At 38.2% G+C, this 19521-nt stretch overlaps 1 protein-coding gene across 5 annotated transcripts in view; it reads left to right on the top strand.

Moving 5' to 3' along the window:
- CHM (CHM Rab escort protein) overlaps positions 1–19521 on the top strand; it is a 198197-nt gene that overhangs the window by 128259 nt on the left and 50417 nt on the right. For all 5 annotated transcript variants that reach the window (XM_033849258.2, XM_033849259.2, XM_033849260.2 and 2 more), the window contains 3 exons: positions 12913–13017; positions 13424–13487; positions 18749–18845. In XM_033849258.2, the coding sequence (XP_033705149.1) occupies positions 12913–13017; positions 13424–13487; positions 18749–18845 (266 nt within the window). The remainder of the gene's footprint in view (positions 1–12912; positions 13018–13423; positions 13488–18748; positions 18846–19521) is intronic.

The raw sequence follows: 19521 nt of genomic DNA on the forward strand, positions 1-19521 counted from the left end.
TTTATATGCCCAAATGTAGTCCATTCTCACATACTGGGTTATCTTCAATCCCAGTGAGAAATTGAAAAAAATGTTCAAACAACTTGTATGTGTCTACTTTAATGAATGTAAATGAAATAGCAAGATGTCTACTTATGCTATTTATTATTATTTTACTAGAACCTCAGTTTTCCAGTGAATATCTTTTTCTTGTCCATCTTGGGGTGGTTAAGATACAGCCATTTTGTATTCTGCATATGATTCTCATGCTGGAAAACTTATTCCAAGCCATAACTATTTAATTCCTTAATAGTGGGACAGTTAAAACTTTGACCTGCATTTATAATATTCATGATATCTACAGTATTCTCACTATACTAAATTGTGTATGGGATCTTTAAAAGGTTTCTTTTAAGAGACAACCAGTACTTCAAAATTCAAAATTGTAAATTCATATCTTTGCTAGTAATTATGAAATTTTGCTTCTTTAAAATATCCATTCTATCAACTCAAAGAGTCTCTATAAACATCTAAAGCTAGCATTGATTGAAGTTGACTCAGGCTAATGTATCTTTCCCAAATACTATTTTGTCATTCAAAATCAAATAATTGAGAGACCTACCAGTAATAGGAGATGTTTTGTTAGGACTTGAATATAAAGTGAGGGATAATTTTTTGAGGGGAAAAACTTGAGTTTATATTTGGGCATATCCAGCATACATTTCTTTTTAAGCAATCCAGGTTGACTAATTGTTTATTCTAAGTGTAATTGGCGTATTAATCAAGGAATCTGCAGATGTTTGTATTTGTCTCCTTATGGTTTTAGATTGCCTTTTTTTCCCCAATTTTCCTATAAGGAACACTTGACATCCCCTTTACTCTTCGGTGTAGTTAAGAGCTAACCATGCTTCAGGTCTAAGGTCTAAGTTTATTTCCTGATCCCACAGACTAGATCAGAACCCAGCCCCCCAACTCAGGTCCCCTTTTATGATTGTAAATTCCCCCTAAAAAAAGTCAGGGTCTCACTTCTTTATCTCCAGAACCAAGGCAGTTTCCGATCACCCATCATATGCAGTAGCTTTGTGTTAAATGAATGAACGAAGATTAAAAACTGATGATAGCCTCTTTTGTGCTTTTCTTTTCACCTTTCACTGAGGAAACCTGATAGAAGCATAAATGATCATAGCATTGAGTTTAGCGTGGTGATTACACATCAAAGTATCATACCAATGTTGAGAGGAGAAATATGGAATATGTAACTAAATGCATGCTTATTTTCAGCTAGATCTTATTTTTCATTTTTTTCCCCAAAGATCAAGGTTTATTTATTCTTTTAAATTTTTGAATGTTATTTTATTTATTTTTTTATACAGCAGGTTCTTTTTAGTTATCCATTTTATACACATTAGTGTTTATATGTCAATCCCAATCTCCCAGTTCATCACACCACCACCACCACCACCACCACCACCTGCCGCTTTCCCCCCTTGGTGTACATAAGTTTGTTCTCTACATCTGTGTCTAAATTTCTGCCCTGCCAACCAGTTCATCTGTACCATTTTTCTAGGTTCCACATGTATGCATTAATATACAATATTTGTTTTTCTCTTTCTGACATACTTCACTCTGTATGACAGTCTCTAGATTCATCCACGTCTCTACAAATGACCCAATTTCGTTCCTTTTTATGGCTGAGTAATATTCCATTGTATATATATGTACCACATCTTCTTTATCCATTCATCTGTTGATGGGCATTTAGGTTGCTTCCATGACCTGGCTATTGTTAATAGTGCTGCAGCGAACATTGTGGTGTATGTGTCTTTATGAATTATGGTCTTCTCAGGGTATATGCCCAGTAGTGGGATTGCTGGGTTGTATGGTAGTTCTATTTTTAGTTTTTTGGGGAACCACCATACTGTTCTCCATAGTGGCTGTATCAATTTACATTCCCACCAACAGTGCAAGAGGTTCCCTTTTCTCCACACCCTCTCCAGCATTTGTCGTTTGTAGATTTTCTGATGATGCCCATTCTAACTGGTGTGAGGTGATACCTCATTGTAGTTTTGATTTGCATTTCTCTAATAATTAGTAATGTTGAGGAGCTTTTCATATGCTTCTTGGCCATCTGTATGTCTTCTTTGGAGAAATGTCTGTTTAGGTCTTCTGCCCATTTTTTGGTTGGGTTGTTTGTTTTTTTTAATATTGAGCTGCATGAGCTGTTTATATATTTTGGAGATTAATCCTTTGTCCATTGATTCATTTGCAGGTATTTTCTCCCATTCTGAGGGTTGTCTTTTTGTCTTGTTTGTAGTTTCCTTTGCTTTGCAAAAGCTTTGAAGTTTCATTAGGTCCCATTTGTTTATTTTTGTTTTTATTTCCATTACTCTAGGAGATGGATCAAAAGAGATCTTGCTATGATTTATGTCAAAGAGTGCTCTTCCTATGTTTTCCTCTAAGAGTTTTATAGTGTCTGGTCTTACATTTAGGTCTCTAATCCATTTTGAGTTTATTTTTGTTTATGGTGTTAGAGAGTGTTCTAATTTCATTCTTTTACATGTAGCTGTCCAGTTTTCCCAGCACCAATTATTGAAGAGACTGGCTTTTCTCCATTGCATATCCTTGCCTCCTTTGTCATAGATTAGTTGACCATAGGTGCATGGGTTTATCTCTGGGCTGTCTATCCTGTTCCATTGATCTATATTTCTTTTTTTGTGCCAGTACCATATTGTCTTGATTACTGTAGCTTTGTAGTATAGTCTGAAGTCAGGGAGTCTGATTCTTCCACCTCCGTTTTTTTCCCTCAAGACTGCTTTGGCTATTCGGGGTCTTTTGTATCTCCATACAAATTTTAAGATTTTTGTTCTAGTTCTGTAAAAAATGCCATTGGGAATTTGATAGGGATTGCATTGAATCTGTAGATTGCTTTGGGTAGTATAGTCATTTTCACAATATTCATTCTTCCAATCCAAGAACATGGGATATCTCTCCATCTGTTTGTATTATCTTTAATTTCTTTCATCAGTGTCTTATAGTTTTCTGCATACAGGTCTTTTGTCTCCCTAGGTAGGTTTGTTCCTAGGTATTTTATTCTTTTTGTTGTAATGGTAAATGGGAGTGTTTCCTTGATTTCTCTTTCAGATTTTTCATCATTAGTGTATAGGAATGCAAGAGATTTCTGTGCATTAATTTTGTATCCTGCTACTTTACCAAATTCATTGATTAGCTCTAGTAGTTTTCTGGTGGCATCGTTAGTATTCTCTATGTATAGTATCATGTCATGGGTAAACAGTGACAGTTTTACTTCTTCTTTTCCAATTTGGATTCCTTTTATTTCATTTTCTTCTCTTACTGCCATAGCTAGGACTTCCAAAACTATGTTGAATAATAGTGGCGAGAGTGGACATCCTTGTCTTGTTCCTGATCTTAGAGGAAATGCTTTCAGTTTTTCATCATTGAGAATGATGTTTGCTGTGGGTTTGATGTATATGGCCTTTATTATGTTGAGGTAGGTTTCCTCTAGGCCCACTTTCTGGAGAGTTTTTATCATAAATGGGTGTTGAATTTTGTTGAAAGCTTTTTCTGTATCTATTGAGATGATCATATGGTTTTTCTTCTTCAATTTGTTAATATGGTTTATCACATTGATTGATTTGTGTATATTGAAGAATCCTTGCATCCCTTGGATAAATCCCACTTGATCATGATGTATGGTCCTTTTAATGTGTTGTTGGATTTGTTTGCTAGTATTTTGTTGAGGATTTTTGCATTTATATTCATCAGTGATATTAGTCTGTAATTTTTTTTTCTGTAGTATCTTTGTCTGGTTTTGGTATCAGGGTGTGGTGGCCCCATAGGATGAATTTGGGAGTCTTCCTTCATCTGCAATTTTTTGGAAGAGTTTGAGAAGGATGGGTGTATGCTCTTCTCTAAATGTTTGGTAGAATTCACCTGTGGAGCCATCTGGTCCTGGACTTTTGTTTGTTGGAAGATTTTAATCACAGTTTCAATTTCATTACTTGTGATTGGTCTGCTTATATTTTCTATTACTTCCTGGTTCAGTCTTGGAAGGTTATACCTTTCTAAGAATTTGGCCATTTCTTCCAGGTTGTCCATTTTATTAGCATAGAGTTGCTTGTTGTAGTCTCTTAGGATGCTTTGTATTTGTGCAATGTCTGTTGTAACTTCTCCTTTATCATTTCTAATGTTATTGATTTGAGTCCTCTCCCTCTTTTTCTTGATGAGTCTGGCTAATGGTTTATCAATTTTGTTTATCTTCTCAAAGAACCAGCTTTTAGTTTTATTGATCTTTGCTATTGTTTTCTTTGTTTCTATTTCATTTATTTCTGCTCTGATCTTTATGAATTCTTTCCTTCTGCTAACTTTGGGTTTTGTTTGTTCTTCTTTCTTTAGTTCCTTTAGGTGTAAGGTTAGATTGTTTATTTGAGATTTTTCTTGTTTCTTGAGGTAGGCTTCTATTGCTGTAGACATCCCTCTTAGAACTGCTTTTGCTGCATCCCATAGGTTTTGGATCATCGTGTTTTCATTGTCATTTGTCTCTAGGTATTTTTTGATTTCCACTTTGATTCAGTGATCTCCCGGTTATTTAGTAACGTATTGTTTAGCCTCCGTGTGTTTGTGTTTTTTACGTATTTTTCCCTGTAATTGATTTCTAATCTCATAGCGTTGTGGTCAGAAAAGATGCTTGATATGATTTCAATTTTCTTAAATTTACTGATGCTTGATTTGTGACCCAAGATGTGATCTATCCTGGAGAATGTTCCATGCGTACTTGAGAAGAAAGTGTCATCTGCTGTTTTTGGATGGAATGTCCTATAAATATCAAGTAAATCTGTGTGGTCTGTCATGTCATTTAAAGCTTGTGTTTCCTTATTAAATTTCTGTTTGGATAATGTCCATTGGTGTAAGTGAGATGTTAAAGTCCCCCACTATTATTGTGTTACTGTTGATTTCCTCTTTTTTAGCTGTTAGCATTTGCATTGTGTATTGAGGTGCTCCTGTGTTGGGTGCATATATATTTATAATTGTTTTATCTTCTTCCTGGATTGATCCCTTAATCATTATGTAGTGTCCTTCCTTGTCTCTTGTACCATTCTTTATTTTAAAGTTTATTTTATCTGATATGAGTATAGCTACTCCAGCTTTCATTTGGTTTCCATTTGCATGGAAAATCTTTTTCCATTCCCTCACTTTCAAGCTGTATGTGTCCCTAGGTCTGAAGTGGGTCTCTTGTAGATAGCATATATATGGGTCTTGTTTTTGTATCCATTCAGCGAGCCTGTGTCTTTTGGTTGGAGCATCTAATCCATTCATATTTAAGGTAATTATCAATATGTATTTTCCTATTACCATTTTCTTAATTGTTTTGGGTTTGTTTTTGTAGGTCCTTTTCTTCTGTTGTGTTTCCCACTTAGAGAAGTTCCTTTAGCATTTTTTGTAGAGCTGGTTTGGTGGTGCTGAATCTCTTTGTTTTTGCTTGTCTGTAAAGCTTTTGATTTCTCCAAATCTGAATGAGATCCTTGCCGGGTAGAGTAATCTTGGTTGTAGGTTCTTCTCTTTCATCACTTTAAATATGTCATGCCACTCCCTTCTGGCTTGTAGAGTTTCTGCTGAGAAATCTGCTGTTAACCTTATGGGAGTTCCCTTGTATGTTATTTGTCCTTTTTCCCTTGCTGCTTTCAGTAATTTTTATTTGTCTTTAATTTTTGCCAATTTGATTACTATGTGTCTCGGCGTGTTTCTCCTTGGGTTTATCCTGTTTGGGACTTTCTGCACTTCCTGTACTTTGGTGGCTATTTCTTTTCCCATGTCAGGGAAGTTTTCAACTATAATCTCTTCACATATTTTCTCGGGTCCTTTCTCTCTCTCTTCTCCTTCTGGGACACCTGTAATGCGAATGTTGTTGTGTTTAATGTTGTCCCAGAGGTCTCTTAGACTGTCTTCATTTCTTTGCATTCTTTTTTCTTTTTTCTGTTCCACAGCAGTGAATTCCACCATTCTGTCTTCCATGTCACTTATCCATTCTTCTGCCTCAGTTATTCTGCTAGTGATTCCTTCTAGTGGAGGTCCTGGGTCATCTTCACTATCATTTTTCTGAATTATTTTTCTGGAAGGTTGCCTATCTCCACTTCGTTTAGTTGTTTTTCTGGGGTTTTATCTTTTTCCTTCATCTGGTGCATAGCCCTCTGCCTTTTCATCTTGTCTGTCTTTCTGTGAATGTGGTTTTTGGTCCACAGGCTTCAGGATTGTAATTCTTCTTGCTTCTGCTGTCTGCCCTCTGGTGGATGAGAGTGTCTGAGAGGCTTGTGCAAGTTTCCTGATGGGAGGGACTGGTGGTGGGTAGAGCTGGCTGTTGCTCTGGTGGGCAGAGGTCAGTAAAACTTTAATCCACTTGTCTGCTGTTGGGTGGGGCTGGGTTCCCTCCCTGTTGGCTGTTTGGCCTGAGAGGACCCAACACTGGAGCCTACCCAGGCTCTTTGGTGGGGCTAATGGTGGACTCTGGGAGGGCTAACGCCAATAAGTACTTCCCAGAACTTCTGCTGCCAGTGTCTTTGTCCTCTCAGTGAGACACAGCCACCCCCTGCCTCTGCAGAAGACCCTCCAACACTAGCAGATAGGTCTGGTTCAGTCTCCTGTGGGGTCACTGCTCCTTCCTCTGGGTCCCGATGCACACACTACTTTGTGTGTGCCTTCCAAGAATGGAGTCTCTGTTTCCCCCAGTCCTGTCAAAGTCCTGCAATCAAATCCTGCTAGCCTTCAAATTCTGATTCTCTAGGAATTCCTCCTCCCTTTGCCGGACCCCCAGGTTGGGAAGCCTTATGTGGGACTTAGAACCTTCACTCCAGTGGGTGGACTTCTGTGATATAAGTGTTCTCCAGTTTGTGAGTTACCCACCCAGCAGTTATGGGATTTGATTTTATTGTGATTGCGCCCCTCTACCATCTCACTGTGGCTTCTCCTTTGTCTTTGGATGTGGGGTATCCTTTATGGTGAGTTCCAGTGTCTTCCTGTCGATGATTGTTCAGCAGTTAGTCGTGATTCTGGTGGTCTCTCAAGAAGGAGTGAGAACACATCCTTCTTCTCCGCCATCTTGAACCTGGTCTTCAAAGTATTTCTTTTTCATAAGAAAAACTTGTGTTGTCTTATTTTTCATTTTTGTTTAATTTGCTCTCCTGAGATCTACATTGACTGTGCTCTCTTGGCTATATTATCCATTGACTCTGCTTTACTAATTTTTAGAGGACATGGATATCAGTAGTTCTTTTCTCTACCCTCTCATTAAGTTCTAATACTGAACCCCTCTGTTGACTGTTTCTGGAGACACTGAATGCTCTTGTTGAGCAGCTTTCTTTTTCTTTGCAGCAGTGCTGACCATGTAAAACTCCTGTACATTAGATTTGGCCATTTAGCAGTGTAGTATTTGATATTAGGGTAGGGTATGGATGACCTTGGACCAGACATGTCTGTAACCAGTAGTCTGAATCTAATTACTTCAGCTAGTGTTCTTGTGAACTTCAACTGTCTCACTTACTAGATTTCCTGCTATTACTATTTCTTGAGATATCTTTTTCTCTGATGTCAGGAATAACTCTACCTTTCCCAGGTACTTGGAAATTAGTAATGAATAGTATGTTAGACCAAGCGTGAGGTGACTGATTCTTAATACCATTTGTCATTGTAGGAAAATTGCTGAATTTCTGATTTTAGTATGTCCTATTTGCAAAATGATAGTGGTAATATTCTAGATATTTAACCTCCACCAACCCACATGCTAGTTGCTATGGGGATAAAGAGATAAATAAAACATGAATCTTGCCCTTGTGTACAAAGATTACAAGCTCTAAGGTCAGGTAGGCCTGGATCTGTACCCTGGCTTCCCCACTTACTAGATGAGTGAACTTTAACAAGTTCTGTGATTGGAAGTGATTTGGAAGAAGCACTGTGATGGAAAGAGATTCTTTACCTGCTAAATCAGAGATTCTATATCTTTGTTTCTGACTCTGCACTATTCATGTACATGGAATACTTCCATCATCCGTCCATCTATTCAGTCATCCATGAACAGTTGTTATCTGCGTGCCAGGCACTGGAGATACAGCACAGAACAAGACAATCATGGTCTTTGTTCTTGTGGAGCTTAGAGTCTACTGGGGGACATTAAGGAACAAATAAATTAGTAAGATAATTACACATTGAGATCTGTTCAGTATGCAGATCTGGCTTTGTCCCTCCCTATGTAAAAAGTTTCAGTGACTTTATATCACTTCAGAATGAAGTCTGAGACCCTTTTACATGACACATGAGACTCTGGGGTCTGACCTTTGCCTGCCTCTCTCAGCTCATCTCTCTTCTCTCTCTGCTTCCATTTTATTGTCAGTAACACTGAACTGCTTGTGGTTCCCTCCCTGTACTTCTCTTACTTGCCTCTGTACCCCTGCAGATGCTGCCCTTCTGCTGAAATGTTCTTCTTATTTGCTTGTTTTAACTGGTTTTAACTGCTTCAAAAGCAGCTAATATATCACTTCCTCCAAAGAGCATTCCCTGATACTCTGCCCCTCCCCCCCAAGCTTTCACCTCTTAGAACAGTGCTTGGCACATGGTTGTTATGCCACACACTATGTCAAACAAATAAGCTACCAATGTGTTAGCAGTCCAGTGTCTTATTCGACTTAACAAAAATCTAGGGCAGTGTCAGTGGAGATGGAGAAAAGGGGCTAGTTTTGAGTAGCAGATTAGATGTGGGAAGAGAGATTTTGAGCTAGGGAAACTCTATAACTGCTGGTCATGCCATTAACTGAGACTGGGATTCCAAGTGGGGGAACATGTGAGGAGCCATGATTTAACTGTCTATTACCTATCCAGAAAAAATAGGTAATAGACAGTTAAAAATATGGATACAGAGCTTGGGATTGATTACAACAGAGAACCATAGGTTTGGAATTATAATCATGTTTGAGACTATTGGAGTAGATTTTTACCCAAGAAAAATGAGTAATAGGCATTTTGGAATGGTTTCATCGAAGAGGTGGCATTTGAACTAAAGTGTTTGAGAAAGTATGGAAGGGCATAGTGAGCAGGGGGAATTATCTTGTTTCCTTCAATTACTGGGAATCTTCTAATTTCCTTAATTAATATATTTTCCTTTTCATGATTTCATATGTGATTTATGTATTCCTTATCATAAAAACAGTTGGGATTATTAATTCTGAAGATTATAGAGAATGGATACCTGTTTTAATGTTATTTTTATCTTCTGGGCCAAATTCCAGATAAAGAGTTTTCATCTTGCTGATTGTTTTCTTCCTTATCATCATTTTGCTCTTTATGTCCTCATGTCATTGAACCAAGAACTGAATAACCGTTGTGATTTGTTGATTTAGAAAGCTCAGCTCTAGAAATGTTCTGTCTGGCTTCAGTGATTCTTATGATCAGCTTGGTCATTGTGTCCGTGTAACTGGAAATTCCTATCATGTTCCTCCTCAATTTACTATTTATGAGGCTCAGCAAGGCCCTCAACTAAATCCAGAATGTTGTTAATCTTTAATGGCTTCCTCAGGTTCATGTGGGAGGGGTGGACAAGGGGGTATTTTAATGTCTCTGGCAGCACTGTTTCATTTTGTTGTTTTTCATTACTTGAATGTCATAATTTTTATATTAATCTTTGTAATACAAAGTCTAAGTCTAGGTACCAAATTAATATTCCTTTACTCATTGTTCTCCCAATTAGGCCTAATATATGACAGTAAGTAAGTATCTGAGCGGAAAACAAATCTTATCACTTACTTAAATGTATTTTGGTTTGAACAGCTTTGCTCAGGCCTAGAGCCTTAGTACTTTAGCGTGAGACTGTCAGGTAAGTTGTATTATCATCTACCAGACTGACTAGGCATATGTGACCATCACCTCAATTTCTGCAGAAATCAATATTTTTTTCTGTAGCAATAGCTCTTGACTTTTCTCCACCTAGCACAGCGTAAAGATACAACAGTACTGTGGCACACTACATGGTGATTCTTCCTTGGGATTTGGGAGCTTATCAGAATCTCCAGGGGTACTTATAATTTGAAAAAGTCCCCCAGGTGTGATTCTGATTTGCTTCCTTCTCCTCCTTCTACTCTAAGAATCACTGTTTCATCCAGAAGCTTCAGCATAAAGAGGCACATTTATTGGCATATTGTGCTTGCATAGTTGAGCTCCCCAATCTCCATGCACCCATCCTTCCCTCTTGAGTGGTCCTCAGTAGTTCTAATACCGTAATTTCTGAAACCAATGTCTGCCTGTCACCAAAGGTGTAGCTACCACCAAAGCAGCCCCATTAGTGTTTGGAAGCCTACAAGCAAGGAGCTCTCCACAAGCTTGAGGGCAAGGTTTAGTTGTGTGGTTTATTTAAATGGGAGCCCTTTGCAAAGACTTAGACTGGAGTCCAAGATTTGTACTAATATCGCTTCCTCTCTCAATTTGATTCCAACATTTTATGGTGAAAATTTTCAACTCTGCGCCAATGTTGAAAGAATTTCAAGATGATCACCTATATATCCACCACCTAGATTCTGCAGTTAACATTTTAATATGCTTGCTTAATCATATGTCTACACAAATATTCATCCCTCTGTTCATCTATTCACCGTTTTTAAGCATTTCACAGTAAATTCTGGATATCAGTACAATTCACCCTAAACACTTCAGTACACATATCATTAACTAGAGTTTAATATTTGTTTACAGCTTTTTCTTCTGATATAATATTTACATATGATAAAGTGCAAAAATCTTTTTTTTTAAATATTTATTTAGGCTGTGCTGGGTCTTGGTTGTGGCACGCAGGATCTTCACTGCTGCATGTGGGCTCTTTAGTTGTGGCATGCAGGTAGCATCTAGTTCTCTGACCAGAGATTGAACCCGGGCCCCCTGCATTGGGAGTGTCTTAGCCACTGGATCACCAAGAAAGTCCCTAAAGTGCCGAAATCTTAAGTGTTCATTACCTGAGTGCTGACAGATGATAAATCTGTATAACCCAAATCCCTATCAAGATATAGAAGATTTTTACACTCTCTTTTTTCTGCCCAGATTATTCCCTCTTGACTTTGTATAGTCTCTGAGTTAAAGGTAAGAAAAAGGCTTGTCAGTGTTTCCAGGACAAATAAGGATCAATGCTTCATGATGGATCAGCAGATTTCTCTTTTCCCTCGCCAAAGTACCTTGTGTTTTAAATTATATATGAATGTCTTAAACAAGAGAATGAGAGAATTCCCTGGTGGTCCAGTGGTTAGGGCTCGGTACTTTCACTGCCAGGGCCCAGGTTCGATCCCTGGTCAGGAAACTAAGATCCCACAAGCCTCGCGGCACAGCCCCCCAATTTTTTTTTAATTAAAAAAATAAGTAAATAAATAAAACAGGAGACTGAATGAGTAACTTGCCTTTCAGTTTTTAAATACTTATTTTGGAAAATAGGTATAAATACTTTATGTAGTTAAGTATTATAAAATGAGAGCTCTAGTTTAATGAAATGTGAAGAGATATGCATAGAAACATAAGTGGGGAAGAGAAAGGAAGTGGGATGAAGGTGAGATGGGGAAAAAAATCACCTAAATATTAATGTAATATAACATGCATTAATATGTAGTTAATTGATTTAAAATATGTATATCTAACATCACGAGATATCATAGTCTATCCTGATGACAGTGGCATGCCATTTATTCAAGAATATCAGCATATCATAATCTGCCTTTAGGAAATACACATTAAATTCCTCTCACAATTGGCCTTGGGTATTTGTCATTTTACTGTTAATGCCTTTATGCCTGGTAAATAGCTCTTACTTGGCTTATTTTTAGAGTGATGTAACATATTTTAATTTATACCAGTATATTTAAAATATGACATAAGTTTGAAATTATTTGCTTGCGTTTTATGAGGAGCAACACATAAGTGTATTTCTAATAAAATAATTCTAGTCCCGAAAGGAAAGCTGTGACAAAAGTAAATTGTGCTATTTCCATAATAAAAAGATATAGAAAACATGCAGGCATTTGCATATAGTTCCTGAAATATTGCATACTGGCTTGGTCAGTGCTGGTAAGTCCATTTCAAGGATGTTTCCCTTAGTCCATTAGTTTGGATAATGAGCCCTATAAAGTACATTTATAACTTGTGGCACTGTAAGGAGATGGATTCTAATTTTCATCCTTTTATCTAGACACACTGAAAGAAGGTCAGTGGAGGGTTCTATATGATTCATTTTCCCAACACACATCAGATGACAGAGACCTGATAATGTCCATGCATAAGTGTTTTACTTATTTGGAAACAGCACTTGAAAGAAATCTTTATATGATCATCCTTTGGAGTAAAGTGGAAACAGATATTAAAAGAAGCTCCATCCCATTTTTTTGGTTTAAAACATTATCACACGTGGGACAAGATAGCTATTCTTGAACAAAAGAGAAAGTGACACTTAACAGAAAAATAAAAAGCCTTTAGTGACTTTTATAGGCTGTGAATGATATAACAAGATATTTAATCAACTTTTCCTCCCCCTCTTCTTAGATCTGTTAAGGAAAAAAAAAAGCCTGTTTCCTAAACAAAGAAAAAGCTTCTATGTTCCTAAACGTTAGAAAAGCTTATAGAATAATACTTGTCCTAGCTTTATTCTTATTATTAAGCATTCAAAATAAATAAGTTCTAGTCTATACTTATCTTATAGTTTAAAAGACTTCAAAATAGCAATAAGAATGTATATTCTGCAGTTTAGTGAAGTTTTGTGCCAAAAATGTGAAATTGTAGGCAATTTAAAAATCTTGTCTTTTAAGACATTAGTTTTAGATTCAAGATTGGTAGCTGATTATGTTCATTTTCTCAATTATGTAATCATTAATGAGAACTATTTCTCTGTGCTTATCTTCTTCGTAGATGTAAAGCAATCATAGATCAGTTTGGTCAGAGAATAATCTCTAAGCATTTCCTTGTGGAAGACAGTTACTTTTCTGAGAACACATGCTCGCATGTGCAATACAGGTAAGGCACCCCTCCAGCCACTCTGCAAGGGAAGGTGAAACGGGGAAATTCATCTGTGTGATTACACTGACACTTCTGAATGACTCTGTTCTTCAAGTAAGATGCAAATGTATACCAAACCAAAGATATATTCAGTGTGTTACCACTGTTCTCTTATAAGGTCTGGTTTTGTGGAGGAGCCTAGCCTAATGTTGACTCCTTTGCATCAGCTGGGGTCTGTCTCCAGGTCACACATCCTCCTTTCATGCGCCAAGAAAAGATTAAAGCAGAACTTGACTTGGTTTGGAGAGGTGACACTTTTATCATAACAGTTCTTTGAAACATGCCTTCTGGTGGTTGTATAGCTATATAAATGAAATTTATCCATGGAATCTGAGTCACTTATTAACTGTTTTCTGCATTACAGGCAGATCTCCAGGGCAGTCTTGATTACGGATAGGTCTGTACTAAAAACAGATTCGGATCAACAGGTAATTCCAGTTCTGTACTTTTTAATAGCATGTTACTAACTTAATCTACATGGTAATATGTGTAAATTAACATCGGTGAAATAAAATATATTAACCAATATGTACTAATACATTTAATGCATTTTAAAAACACATAATGGCAATTATGTAATAATCTTGGTTTCTTAAAGATTTCCTTTCAGTGGAACAAATAATTGCATCTTATGTAACAGATTTATTCTAGGAATATTGAAATCACCGTAGTTTTTTTTACAGCTATTTCTATGAAATTGAAAGTATATTACTATGAGAAGAAAAGCATTTAGAAGCATTTAAAAATCTTGGAGGAAAAGGCTTTATGGTAACCAGTCCTACAGCAGTGGTGGTAAGCTCACCATTAGGGGCCCAGTGTGAATGAATATCAGCACACGTTTTCAGTTCTGACATTTCCTCATCACCATGGTTCATTTCGGTACCCCCTTCCTCCTCATAACTCCTGATTCGTTAGAAGTGTCTTTATACCTGTGGTTTTTCCTCAGTTTGAACACTTAAATTCCAGAAGTATGCCCCCTTCTCCTTCTGACCATAATTTACAGGACTGATAAAATCAGCTTACTTAGTGTGACTGTCAGACCTATCCTATATGCTACTGCTAAAAATAGTTTCCGAAATTTCCTTAAGTTGGAAGCTTTGTATTATATAAAGCAAATATGTTAATTTTACGAGTGAGCGCAAATACTTTCATTTAATCATTCAGCAGACAATGAGTGCCTTCGACATGCCAGCCAGTGTGCTGGATTCTGAGGAGATAGTGCTGACCATGATAGCATCTGTGCCCTCATACCTTGCAGTCTAGAGGATACAGATACAGACAGATAAATAGCAACAACAGTACAGTGTGACAGGTGTGAGCGAGAAGTGGTAAAATCATAGCACTCATCACACTGTCCTGTAGTTGCTAGTTTACTTGTCTGTAGCTCCCAGTAAACCATAAGCTTTGTGAATGGGTCGAAGAATGACAAAGGCAGAAAAGTGAAGAGAGCAAACAGATGCTTCTGAAGAAGCTAAGCTGGGAAGAGTAAGAGGGAAGAAGTGATTCCTGCAGCGGGATGTGGAAGCGAAGAGGGCATTTCTTTAAAGTATTAGAGCAGCGGTCCCCAACACTTTTGGCACCAGGGACCAGTTTTGTGGAAGAGTTTTTCCATGGACCAGGGTGGGGGGGATGGTTTTGGTATGATTCAATCGCATTACATTTATTGTGCGCTTTATTTCTATTATTATTACATTGTAATATATAATGAAATAATTATACAACTCACCATATGGCAGAATCAGTGGGGGCCCTGAACTTGTTTTCACTTGCGACTCACTGATAGGGTTTTGATATGAGTTTGCAAGCAATTGATTTATTATGGTCTCTGTGCAGTCAAACCTCTCTGCTAATGATAATCTGTATTTGCAGCCGCTCACCAGTGCTAGCATCACCGCTTCAGCTCTACCTCAGATCATCAGGCATTAGATTCTCATAAGGAGTGTGCAACCTAGATCCCTCGCATGCGCAGTTCACAATAGGGTTCGCGCTCCTATGAGAATCTATTGCCACCACTGATTTGATAGGAGGCGGAGCTCAGGCGGTAACGCGAGCAATGGGGAACGGCTGTAAATACAGATGAAGCTTCACTCGCTTGCCTGCCGCTCACCTCCAGCTGTGCGGCCCAGTTCCTAACAGGCCACAGACACCGGTACCCATCCGTGGCCCGGGGGTTGGGGCCCCCTGTATTAGAGTATATTTCAACTGATGGGGATGGGGCCAGTAGAGAGGGAGAGGTTGAAGATTCCCAGGAGAAAAGGAGGATAATTGATGCAGCAAGGTCCAGATAAAGGCTGGGGAGGATGGGATTCAGAGAACAGGTAAAAAACATTGCCCTTAGATGGGATGTGAGACACTCTGAAATAAGAGGGTGAATGCAGGAGAATCTGTAGGTTTGGGAGTTCCCATCTGATGGGTTCTATTTACTTTTTAAATTACAAGGTGAGGTTATCTCCTGAGAATGGAAGTATGAGTGTGGGGATGGATCAAAGCTCATGGAAGGGTGTAAAATAATCACCGTGGAGAGTGACCTGTCTCGTGGTCAGATGGCTGGGCAGTGTTGAGGGGTCCAATTAAATCTGGAGGTCATGGGTTTACAGTGGCATTAATCTGCTCTGATCCTTCCAGCTTTTTCATTCTCTTACCCCCACCCAGCCTACTCATTGACCTATTAAAAGAGACCTACAATTCCTTGTTCCCTCTGTTTCCTCCGGGATTACTAGCTCCCTTCTGCCCTCTTCCTTTTCCGTGTCCTAGACCACACGGTGGATCTTCTGAACTGCTCTTTCTCCAACACCTTCAATTCCTGTGTAGCCATGTTCTTCCTCTGCACCCACAGAGGAAAGTCCCATACCTGGATGAAGCTGGGATCTACACCTGGATCACTAAGGCTGATTGGGAAAACAGTACAGCCAGACAGACTGGCGCCACCACAGTGTTGGGGGCACCAACCTCATCCAGCAGGACCCTCAGTACCAACCACCAGTTAGCTCCTCACTGGCTCAGACAGTGCCCTCTCCCCTCAGAGCCTAGTCCAACTTTTCACTATTTTACCCACTTTTAGCCCTCTCACTCTCCCCCATCACTTTGCTGAGAAAAGTAAGGACACCTACTAAGCACAGTGCCCTTTGACCTCCTGCCCGACCACCCACAACTTATGTACACCAGCACAGAGACTAATGAGGGGTCTCCCGTCCTTGTCCAAGGCCAAGCCCTTTCACCAGCACGCTTGACACACACATGCACCCACACCACCCTGTATGCCTGCTCTCTCTCCTACATTTTTAGCCTCTCCCCACTATTGGCACCTTCTCCTCAACCTATACACATGTATTAGCATTTTCTGTTCCAAAAATTAAAATAATAAGGCAAACAGAAAAATGCTCCCTTGAGTCTGCCCCCATCTGTAGCTAGTATCCAATCTCTCCCCTGCTTCTGTCAATATTTTTGAGATGGTATCTCTACTTGCTGCCTCCAGCTCCTTACGTCTCATTCATTTCTAGACCAACCTGGCTTCTACCCTCACATTCCTACCATAGTTTCTCTTGGTAAGTTTATTAATAACTTTGTACTAGTCAAGACCACAGGGCGTTTTTGGGGTTTTGTTTACTAGGTCTTTTCTGGTATATTTGACAGTGTTGATTATTCCCTTTCTCTTGAAACTCTCTACTCCTTTGGCTTCCATGACACTGTGTTCTCCTGGTTTTCCTCATAACTCTCTGGCTATTCCCTCTCTGCCTCCTCTGTGGGCTCTATCCTGCTCTTAAATATTGGGCTTCCTCGGGGTTCTCAGCTCAGCCCACCATATCTGTTACTCTTTGCACACTTGCTGTTTGACTCCATGTACTCTCATGGTTCCAACTCTGCATAAAAGTTGGTGACAGCTTTCCACTTGTATATCTCCCAGGACTTTTGGCCCACAGGCCAAATTTCCTACTGGACATCTGTCCCAAGGACTCCTCAAACTGAACATACTCAGAGCTGAACTCACCGTCTTCCCTCTCCAAACTACTCATCCATCGCTTCCTACTTCCATGAAAGCACTTACATCCTTCCAACAATGATTTCTTCCTCCTATCTCTGAAATCTCATGAGCCTCCAGGTCCTTGTCACTGTACATCCTAGAAGTTGCTCCAGTCTGCTTTTCCTCTTGATCCTTATTCTCACTGCTCCAGTTTTGGAACTCATCACCTCTTCCTTCTAACTGGTCACCCTGCTTCTCATCTTGTCTCCTATAAATCTATCCTCCATATAGCCATCAGAGAGATCAATCTAAAATGTACACCTGGCCTGCCTTTTTTTGTTTCCTATATGAGTTTTTTTCCCCCTTTTTAAATTTTTGAAGCACAAATAAAATGATGAGACTTAGAGGAAAGAGTAGGTGTCAGTCTAGATAAATTTTATGGAAGTGGTATTAAAGTGTTGAAGGAATTATCTTTTGGTGGCTGTTATAATCTCTCTGAGATTTAAGACAGTTACATTCTCAGGGTTCAGACAGAAGGCACTGTGGTAGGGGGTCACTGATTATATCTCAGTTTTTTTAAAAAAATATAGATGATAGTTGTAGGAAACAAAAGAAGTACTTACGTGTTGATACAGTCCTTAAGATACCTTTCCAGTTATACACATGTTTTTAGTCATAGTCATTTGATAATTATATGACATTAAATCCATGTTTTAGTGGTTCCTCTCTCTTTAATGCTAAAGTACAACACTTTTTATCATAGACAGCAGCAAAAGGAGTTAAGAGGAATATGGAGAACACAATTTTTGAGACATTGTAAAACCCAAAATGTATATACAGGTAATGACAGTAAGATAGTCATGACTATCAAAGTAATTTCTATTTTCAGAACTTGTAGGCATTTCCTCAGTAGGCTATCAATGTGACATTGCCAGTCAAAAATCTAAGCATAATGCTCACAGGTAAAAGTACAAATGGGGCTTTACTTTTTGGCAATGTTTCCTATATAAAATGATATAGTTTCCTCAGATTGAAGATTAAATTGAGAATTAATATTGAAGCTTTTGGTTCTGTAGAGAAACACTGACCTGATGGTTATTTAAAGTCTTTTAAATATAAAGCCATATAGCATATGAGTGCTGCCTAGGGCAGCATACTACATATTAATGGAGTCCTTAAATTACTTGGAAGCCATTCATTTTGAAACATTTTGGTATATGTTTAGCTGTACTTTGGTACATTTTGACATATACTTTGCTTATTTCAATTTCTTTGCAATTTGTAACATTTTAAATTTTTAGTGCTCTATAACTGCTATTTTTAGCCAATATGAATAATCAAAATTAATTTAATGTGCTCTGATTTCAAACAGTGAAGTACATACAACTCAGAGGTAATTAATCATATCCTTTGAAAATATGTAGTAAGTGAAGGATTTAATAAATATTAAAGATATTTGAAATATTTATTGTCTACAAATTAAAGGACTGCAATATATATATCATATGTAAATATATCAATAATGCAGAAACTGGACATTAGGACACATGTGCATGCTTTATGTTTCAAACTGTGTTCTAAAATTCAATCCTTCCAGGTCAATGTTTTTCAAACATCAATGAGAGTTTGAAAAAAGACACTCAGTTTGGAAGTTAATTACACTCTAATGATAGAAAAATGAAAATGAGATCTAACAGCTATGTCTGATATTTTGTTTCTGCTTTTTAGATTTCCATTTTGACAGTGCCAGCAGAAGAACCAGGAGCTTTTGCTGTTCGGGTCATTGAGTTATGTTCCTCAACAATGACATGTATGAAAGGCACATGTAAGCACAACAGAGTCTGGTATTTTCTTTTGTGTTTGTTTAGGAAGTAAATGGGGACAGCTGTTGTTACCGTTCTCAGGGTTGTGTTAGTAGAGTTTTGCCGTATATATATATATATATTTTTTTTTTTAATCTACAGTATTTGTTCAAACAGTGTATGTTCATACAGTAAGTCATTTCATACCTTCCCCTTGCCTCTAAACATTTCTATGGCTAAATCTTCACAGGCACCATTGTTAATCTCTCCAGTGAAAGGATTTCTGTGACTTTCCAATTCTTTCTTCCTTTTTTTTTTTTGTAACATCTTTATTGGAATATAATTGTTTACAATGTTGTGTTCGTTTCTGCTGTATATCAGTGAATCAGCTATATGTATACATATATCCCCATATCCCCTCCCTCTTGTGTCCCCTCCCACCCTCCCTATACCACCCCTCTAGGTGGTCACAAAGCACCCAGCTGATCTCCCTGTGCTATGTGGCTGCTTCCCAGTAGCTATCTGTTTTACATTTGGTAGTGTATATATGTCAATGCTACTCTCTCACTTTGTCCCAGCTTACCCTTCCCCCTCCCTATGCCCTGAAGTCCATTCTCTGCTTCTGCATCTTTATTCCGATCCTGCCTCTAAGTTCATCAGAACCGTTTTTTTCTTTTTAGATTCCATGTATATGTGTTA

This window comes from Tursiops truncatus, chromosome X, assembly GCF_011762595.2.
Source record: "Tursiops truncatus isolate mTurTru1 chromosome X, mTurTru1.mat.Y, whole genome shotgun sequence".
Taxonomy (NCBI): domain Eukaryota; kingdom Metazoa; phylum Chordata; class Mammalia; order Artiodactyla; family Delphinidae; genus Tursiops; species Tursiops truncatus.